Source organism: Monodon monoceros, unplaced genomic scaffold, assembly GCF_005190385.1.
Source record: "Monodon monoceros isolate NGI ecotype Baffin Bay Population unplaced genomic scaffold, NGI_Narwhal_1 Super_Scaffold_5, whole genome shotgun sequence".
Lineage (NCBI taxonomy): Eukaryota > Metazoa > Chordata > Mammalia > Artiodactyla > Monodontidae > Monodon > Monodon monoceros.
In genome coordinates this window covers 40,147,848-40,157,053 of record NW_021703782.1, presented here as the reverse complement: position 1 = coordinate 40,157,053, position 9,206 = coordinate 40,147,848, and the positions used below count along the sequence as shown (strand labels likewise).

The window sequence follows — 9,206 nt, the reverse complement described above, 5'->3', positions numbered from 1 at the left end:
AAATGAACCAAAGGTCCTTAGATAACCTATGCCCAAAATTATGAATGAAGAAAAAGGAAAAACTGTGAAGGGCATTTTTGAGACAAAAAAAATTAAGATTTGATAACCATTTAGATATAAGGAGCATTGGAAAAGATATTCAGAATGATTTATAATTTTTTTCCTATAGCCATTAGGCAAATGCTGATTATTTGAGTTATGGACTATAAGAGATAGGACATCTAAGTGTACTTTTATATTACTATTAATTTGAAAATCTTTCCATAGTTTATTGGCTATCCAGCTTTTCTCTAATATAAAGGATCTGTAAGTTATTTTGCCTTTTTCTGCATTGGGATGATTGCCCTTCTCTTGTTTGATTTATAAGAGTTCTCAATAGATATAGATATTAACGTTTTGTCCATTTTATGTTCTTTGTGTCTGGCCTCTTTTCCTCAACATTTTGTTTGGGAGACATCCATATTTTCATGTGTCATCATAGCGTTCATTCTTACTGTTGTATAGTATTCCATTTTTACTCCTACTAAGAGAATTTCCTAACTCAAACTGGGTTAAACAATAAGGAAATATATTTTCTCAGATAACTCGAAGTCCAGATGTAGGACAGACCCTGGGTGTGATAAACAGAGCTGCAATGATATTATTAAGATATAAGTTTTCTTTCATCTCTCTGAACTGCTATTCTTATGATCATAGGATAGCTGCCAGGGTCAATGGGTCATGTGATAAGGTTTTACCAGCAGAATGTGACCAGGGGAATTTATATCACTTTCACACTTGGCCAAGCCTTTCTTTTCCTTTCCCATATGCTGAAACCTGGACCTGAAAGTAACCTATTTCTACCACACAGATGAAACAATGACCTTGGGCAAGGTAGAGAAACATGATGAAAAGAATCTGAGACCCTGAATGACCATGTGGAGCATAGCTTCCTGACATCCTGAAGCACCTGAATCAGGAAGTTTATGTACCAGATTTAAAAATCCTGTTTTTAATAGTCACTGAATTGTTGGGTTTCTTGGTTGTTAGCAACAGAGTCTTCACCATAACTTAAGTCAGACCCATTAAGTTTAAAATACAATAGAGTTGTTGTTTTTTTTTTTTTTTTTGCGGTACGCGGGCCTCTCGCTGCTGTGGCCTCTCCTGTTGCGGAGCACAGGCTCTGGACACGCAGGCTCAGCGGCCATGGCTCATGGGCCCAGCCGCTACGCGGCATGTGGGATCTTCCCAGACCAGGGCACGAACCCATGTCCCCTGCATCGGCAGGTGGACTCTCAACCACTGCACAACCAGGGAAGCCCCCTTTCTCAAATTTTCTCTAAAGTCTTTCTCAAATTTTCTCTAAAGTCTAATAAATTAACATGAATAATGCAAAGACTATACTGACAAGTCGATTCTGAATATGAATTTTTTAATAAGCAAAACCCCCTATGGATTAAACACAACATAGTTTAATTCAAATCATTAAGAGATGCTAATATTAGTTTAAGCTTTAAAATCTGAAATTTGAGCATGATAACCTCATAAAGTCAGACGTGGGTATTATTGGTTTTCCTTGGTTCATATTTCCATTGCACAAATAGATTTATATAGTGTCTATAACAGATAGGTAAAATATATATCAGGACAGCAAGTTTATAGTAGAAAAATTAGAACTTATAATTGATCAATTAATCACTGAACAGAAATATTAATAAGTTTTTTCATTCACTCATGAAGATTTTATGACAAATTCTCAGTGAAAATCTGTTCCTTTAATCAAAATAGAAAATGGTATTTTGGCACTGGGATCAAAATCATGTTGCTAACAATTATTTAGTATATACTGATGATTTAATTTATTAAATAATTTGATATTAGTTTCATCATGGCGGTACTCATAAATTGGCAAATCTATGTCTAAGACTAAACACTACAAAGAATATTTTCAAGTATTCTTCAAATATTCACTATGTTCAAGAAGTATAGCAAGGACAGCTTGTTCTATGATCTACAAAAGACCCCATTTTATACTGCTTTGATTTACATCCTAATTTTTACAGATGAAAACATAAAGATGGTATACGTTTGTGAGTAGCAGCAATACAAATTGCTGATTAAAAAAATGCCAACCCTCCTCACTGAATTTGCTTGCTAATATGACACACATTTTTGTTGCTCATTTCTATTATAAGCCCTCTTTTCATTGCACAAGAAATCTGAAGTTATGGAAATGTCATTGTAACAAAGTATGATAATCTGTAGTTTTAGGTTATTTTAGATCAAACTAGGGCCTAGACAAAACTTTTCTAAAATCAACTTTACCCATTTCTTAAACAGGTACATGTTTTGATATAACAAAACATCTTTTATATTACTACATGATACTTCTCATCAGGTATCATTGGGGAAATTCAACAAAGTTGAGCCTTAACCCATTTATAGGGGCATTTGGGTTTCAGAATTTTTAAAACTTTCCAGGAATTGTGCTCAAAAAAATTCCTCATTTGTGTGTGTGCCTTATTACAAAAGTTTTTTTCACCATACTTATACATGATTTTAAAACAAAGGGTGTTTAAAACTAGTTAAACTAAATATTTTGCTTAGTTCTTGAATCGCCAGTTGCCACAATCAGGAAATATTTTAAACTTTTTGTATTATTCCCTTATCATAAAGGCTTTATCTCCCCTGTTTGTTTAAAAGGAGAGAAAAATGTCAACACATTCGAAATATACATATCTGCTAATACCCATAAAGTCATAGAGGAACAAAATACAGAAGGAAAGTAAAGTGACAGTAAAATATACACTTGAAATTTCACAATTTGGATTATAATTCTTACTGATAGATCTCTTATTTTGAAGCAGGTATTCTGCAGATAGCATTTCAATAAAATTTTTATAACATTTTAAGGTAGATGGTATGTTCATTTTAATGGTGAGAAAACTAAGGCTTAGAGAGATTAACTAATTTACACTCAAAGTAGAAGTAGGGCCCATAGGCTTTTTTCCATTCTTCAATTCCTACTGCCTCCTAAAAATGTTTTAATTCTTTCGCTATTAGAAAACGACGTAAAGGGGATAGAAATACTTTTCATATACCTACTTATTCTCACCAAGTTTCTTCTCATATTTCTTGGTTATAGGGGAAGATTTTAATGTTCAAAACTATCAATTACTTTTAAGCAAAATGCAGTGTCTTCAATACCCAGGATTAGAAAAAAATCTCAAAACTGTTTTCTTTGGCAACTTGTTTTATAATATATGCTATGAAACTTTTGGAATATTCCACAAACAAAACAAACATTCTAACTCATGATTTTTTTCTAGCTGTAACAGAAACTCTTCTCATTGTTTTCTGCCTCCTTAAACTGAAGTGTTCTCCACCACTTAAACACCCTTTTACACCTATGATTTTTACCAGGTACAATGGTATCCTCTTCATTACTAGGCAAAGGTGTTATTCATTAACAAAGTACAATCAACTGATTTTAGAATATTTGTTAAGATAATCACATTTTTTTTTCTGCATTGAAGTTACAACTGAGACTTAAATCACTTTGTTTTGGGACTTCTGATATACATATAATTCATAAGTTCTTAAAAATTCTTAAACATTAGCAATATTAGGCGAAGTAGCTGTGTGCTATGCTGTCAAGTCTAAAATGTATAAAAATTATGAAATGTTTAGACTGTCTAATCTTTAGATTGTTTTAAAAGATCACTGTTCCATAAAGCGAAAAGAAAATGAGTTTACAAAGGCTAATCAAGTTCAGATATTAAAAGTAGGTATAATATATACATACATGTATATTTCTTAAAGAAACGTGTAAACATTTCACACACTTTAAATAATAGTCGTGGGATAGCTTTAGGTTATTTTTAGTGCACCAAATTTATTTGCCGATCAAAGAATTACTATAGGCAGATAGTTTAAAAATTCCCAGGGCTGGGGGTGGGGGGCAGAAGGGGGTAAACAAATCAGTATATATTAGATGTATAAGGACTAGAGCCAGGGCAGACATGAGTTTCTAAATTATATATATCACCTTTTTCATAAAAGGGTGGTACTTCATAGGCTATCCAAGTAACTCCGACTTATAAAAACAAACCAAATACTTAGAATGTTGGCCACATAAGAGAGAGCGGCTAGAGGCTCTGGGAGACTTAAGAATGAACAAACTCAACCGATTCAAAATGTATTATTCATCCCTCAAAGAACCAAAACAGAGGGAAAAAATACCACAGGTCCTCACAACACTCAGAAAACTTCAGGCATTAGGACGTGTTGACTGGCACCCATTTCTTGCTGTTTTAAAACCCGCCCCTCCGCTGCCTGGCCTCCCTCCACGGAAACGAGCAGGGGCCAGAGAAGGTTGATCTGTACACGTGGACTCAGACGGCCCCGCGCCCTTCTCAGCCTCTGCCGGCCGAACGCTACTCGCCCCCGGAAGTGGCCGGCCAGGCAGGAGGCGGGAGCGCGCGGCTCAGGAGCGCGCGGCTCAGGAGCGCGCTAGCTGGGGGCAACCGTGAACGGAGGAGGAGGGGCCCGCGCGAAGCCCCGCCTCCCCCCCGGCTGCGGCCTCGGGCTACAGCCAGGGTTCCGAGGGTTCGGGTTCCGGGGTTCGCTGGCCTGAGTCGGGTCTACGTGGACACGGCTCCTCCTTGTCCCCACGCGGGCGCGGCCCCCGCTGTTCGAGGTGCAACTGCAGCAGGGCCCGGCGGTACATGGCCTCCAGCTTATCAAGCCGGGCTCTCAGGGCCCTGGGGCTGCCCTGCTCGTCCTCGGGGCCGCCGCCCCTAGCTCTCCTGTTCGTGCTGGCCTCTTCGGGGCCCGGGGTCGCCCTCGCCGCCTCCGCGTACGCCCCGTCACCACCCTCGCCGGGGAGCCGCAAGGCCTGACGGAAGAGACTGCGGTTCTCGCGCTTCAGCCGCCGGTTCTCGAGCCGCAGTCGGGCGTTCTCCTCACGCAGCCGCGCGTTCTGTCGGTCCCGCTCGTCCCGCACGCGGATGGCCTCTAGGTGGCTCGCCGCCAAGTCGGCGAACCGCTCCTCCAGCTGCTGTCGGGCGCCGCCCGCGCGGCCTCGCCAGCCCCCGCTGCCGCCACCCCCACGAACGCGGCCCGGGCGGCCCTGCCCGCGGCTGTCCCCTCCGCCGCAGCTCCCGCGCCTGGTGGCGCCACCACGCATGCGCCACATCGTCCCAACCACGCCGCCAGCCCCTTGGGCCGAGGGGCCGCGCGGCCAGGCGCCAGCGAGTTCGGGGCCCGGCAGGGCAGTCGGGGCAACAGCGCAGGAGGAGAGAAGGTGGCGGCTGCTGGCTTGGGGCCAGAGGAGGCCGGGAGTTTGCCCGGTTTGAGGCGTGTCTTGTCTCCTCGGGTGGAGCTGCCCCCTGGGCCTGCGATCTCCAGGCGGGCTCACACACAATGCCCCTGGGGAGCGCCCTGCGGCTCAGGCCTCCGGCAGCGCGGGGAAAAGCGTGTATCCTCGGCTGGGCTCTGCCAGGGCTCTTCGGCGCGGGCCAGGGCACTGCAGGAACCAGCCGGCCTCGCCCTGTCTCCAGCGCAACCACCAGTTACCTTGCCTTTTACAGGGCAATCTCAAAGCAAATAATATTACAATGAGAAGTTCTGGGACAGCTTTATGGGGCACGTTGAAAAGCTATAACGGGTTTATTTAGAACCCAGCGGTTTAACCCACCTCTTAGCTTAAGGAAACGTTCAACAGAGTGGAGCTGAGCACCAGTCATGAGGCCCTCAAGTGGGAACGGGTAGCTCTCAAAAGAATATAGGCAATTCCCAGTTTGTGGACAGCCAGGGTTCCACTTGGCAAATTGTTTGCAAGTCTATAGAAACAAGGTTATACGTACTTGATGTGCTCAGGTCTGTTAACAAAACCTATGAAACTCAAAATGTGTCTCACACGTTCAAGAAACTTTACTCAGTAAATTCCAAATTTTCTGGGTGGATACAGCTCATTGAATGAATCACACTCTGTTTCTAAGGCACTCAACTTACACAATAATTGGATAATTGCAAAGTAAATTAAGGATAAGACACTGATGCCAGAATCTCATGGGAGAGAGAGGTGTTAGCCAGAACCTATATTTTCAACAAGGTCCCAGGTAATTCTTAGGTTAACTGAAGTCTTCAAACCACCGGAACAAGTAAAGGAACTAACAGAGCATTTGAGAAACCTGGTTCACAGTTGGGGTTTTCCTTGAACAGTACAAACAAAGGTAAGTAACTAGGGGAAAAGACAGAATTATTCAACTTTTATCCTAAAACACCACAAACACAAACACAATCGTCATTATCATTTCATGAAATCAAAAAGGATATATAACTTCAGAATTTCAAGAAATATAAATTTAGTTTTACGAAAGAAAACCATATCATTCTTAATTTCCAATAAAAGTAGATGGTGAAAACTTTGTTACAGACATACACCAACTTTTCTATGTATTATTGAACAAAAAATAAGTTTTTTCCCATAGTGTGTATGGAGACTGCAAGAAAAAATGCTGGTGTGTAAGGAAAGGTGATTAGTTCCCGATTTTAGATAAGAGCTTTAGGGAGCCCTGAGATAAGAAGATAGATAGGCCACACAAGTTAGAGAGACTCTGCATAAGAAAGATTCAGTCACCCCTTGGGGGTTATGAATTGAGTACTAGTGTCTTTTATTTTTTGTTGGCTTCACTCTTCTTACCCTTACATTAGTAAATCTACTAGTATTCTCTTTTTACAATTTATCAGATTAAAGCTGCTTTGTTTCCTTTGTAGAATAGTAAATTTTTGTACCTAACCACTGTAATGAACTATACTGAGTTTCCTAAAGAACACTGACACTGGTTATATGAGAAGGCCTCCATGTCCTACTCTCTACCCCTGATCCAACCCCAAAGTGCTCTCTTTTGCCTTGATAAATAAATGAAGTAATATAAAATATCATGAAAAGCAGGTAAAACTCATTAAGCAGAAGAACATCCAGTAAAATTGTCAGTTTGTTTTATGTATTTTACAGTAACTAATCTGATTATATGTATATACTCCCAAAAGACAGAACCCACTAATTCTGCCACTCTGCAGGCATGTGGCATATATAACTATTTTTATTTTACTAAAAGAAAGGAAGGAGGGGAAGAAAGAAAAGGGCAAAACAAAACAAACAAACAAAAAACAGGGTGGGGAGAGAAAATTGATCCAGCAAAGATTATTAATCACAATCATGAAGGTTATCTGTGCAAAGCAATGAACATTCACCTTAGGGTTAATGGAGATTCCACCCATCTTCCCAAATAGGAGGTAGAGACAATGGATGTGATCTCTAAGTCGAAAGATGATTTGGAATAGAGTTACTAAAATGATCACTGCCCAAATTATTCCTTGTATTTAAATATATTTAAATTCACTTAGAATATTGTCAAGAATTGTATACCTGAAGATGAACATTACAGCATTTCTAAATATAGTAGGACAAAAGTTAGTAAAAATGGTTCTACCGACTATTATTTGTTAGTAGACTACATATGAAAATATTATTGCACAAATAATATAACATATATGAAAGTAAAATGAAGAAATCTTAGAGAAAAAAATTATGGAAATGATAAAATTTAAAAGCAATTATCCTTCAAAGAAGAGAATATAGAAAAACATAAGCTCTTAATTAGAAAATATACATAAAATAAACACTTGTGCTTTCTTTGAAAAATGGGAGCTTGTAAGCAGTAAAATTACTTGCTTACTAAAGAGAAAAAAGGCTCAAAGGACACAGATTGCTTTTTTCTGACACTGTAATTATTGTTCTTTAAGCTACCCCTACTCAAGAAAAAGAGATAAGAATTCTCCTATAATAAATGTGACAGTTTTATAAATAAAAATAATAAATGTGACAGTTTTATAAATAAAAATAAAAACTCCAACGGACTATGTGCACTTTGTGTTTAGAAAACTCTAATGCCAAAGATTATTCCTTCACTAAGGTTATAAAATTTGTAGTAAAAGAGCAGAAAAAGTGGAAGTAAGTAATTTAGAGTACTTGATTTCGCTCTTTCCCTGAAACAGCAACTTTTTAGTTTTTTGGGGACTAAAAAGGGGACTTTTTGTAAGTATTATTAATTATTTTCTCTCTCCACACCCTCACTGCCCATTCTCTAACTGTTCAACACTTGTATTTCATTTTACGTAAGAGAAAAAAAGATGAATAGATGAAGTGACAGTCATTGTGCTTCTTTTTTTTTTTGCGGTATGCGGGCCTCTCACTGTTGTGGCCTCTCCCGTTGCGGAGCACAGGCTCCGGACGCGCAGGCTCAGTGGCCATGGCACACAGGCCTAGCCGCTCCGTGGCATGTGGGATCTTCCCGGACCGGGGCACGAACCCGCGTCCCCTGCATTGGCAGGTGGACTCTCAACCACTGCGCCACCAGGGAAGCCCTGTGCTTCTTAATATAATGCCTTACACCAACATTTCTGTAAATACTTGAGTTAAGAAAAGCTGTGTCAGCAAACTGGAGTGGCACTGTTTTTTTCGCCTTACACTTCCACTTTAGTACTTCTCAAAACCAACTTTGAATGACGGCTGAGGTCATTGACCCCTTTCTCCCATCCTCCAAACAAGTTTTCTTTATTTTTATTTTTTTCCCCGTATACACTCTCTGGTATATATTTCTAAGTGCTGGCTTGAGAAAGAGGCCCTATTACATACATAGTTTCCTGTATCCCCAGTTGATTTCTAAGATTCTTTTATTGTCATACTTATTTGACTCTCATTTCTCCATTTTGAACATTTCTTATCAAATGAATCATATGTTAAGGTAATTTATGGCACACTCACATTGGGACAAGTCATCCTATATCAAATGCCTCTGTGTGGCCTCTCTCCTTAAAACATCCTATAATATATCATCAAATGAACTTGGTTAACAACTTTGACCAAGGTCGATTGTATAATTATGTTGAACTCCTTAGTCTGGCAGGATGCCCTGGGTGTTTCTATGCTTACTTTCCATTATTCCTCTGCTGCTGTATTCATGCTGCTACTGAGAGTCTTTTGTCCTGGAATTTGGGTGTAATGCATGGTCTGTGGACTGAACTGTACCCCTCCAAAATTCTTATGTCAAAGCCCTAATTGCTAATGTGATGGTATTTGGAGATGGGGCTTTTGGGAAGTAATTAGGTTTAGAGGAGGTCATGAGGGTGAGACTCTCTTCTGATGGAATTAGTGCCCA

At 40.0% G+C, this 9,206-nt stretch overlaps 1 protein-coding gene across 1 annotated transcript; it reads right to left on the bottom strand.

The window, feature by feature from the left end:
• Positions 1 to 3,706: 3,706 nt before the first annotated feature.
• Positions 3,707 to 5,283, bottom strand: TUSC1 (tumor suppressor candidate 1). Its single transcript, XM_029203154.1, has one exon. The coding sequence runs from the start codon at positions 5,174 to 5,176 to the stop codon at positions 4,568 to 4,570; it is 609 nt and encodes a 202-aa protein (XP_029058987.1). The 5' UTR covers positions 5,177 to 5,283; the 3' UTR covers positions 3,707 to 4,567.
• Between the last annotated feature and the right edge of the window lie 3,923 nt (positions 5,284 to 9,206).

Excerpts from the sequence above, each read along its gene's own strand:
- TUSC1 (XM_029203154.1), bottom strand. The coding sequence starts at position 5,176 with ATGTGGCGCATGCGTGGTGGCGCCACCAGGCGCGGGAGCTGCGGCGGA.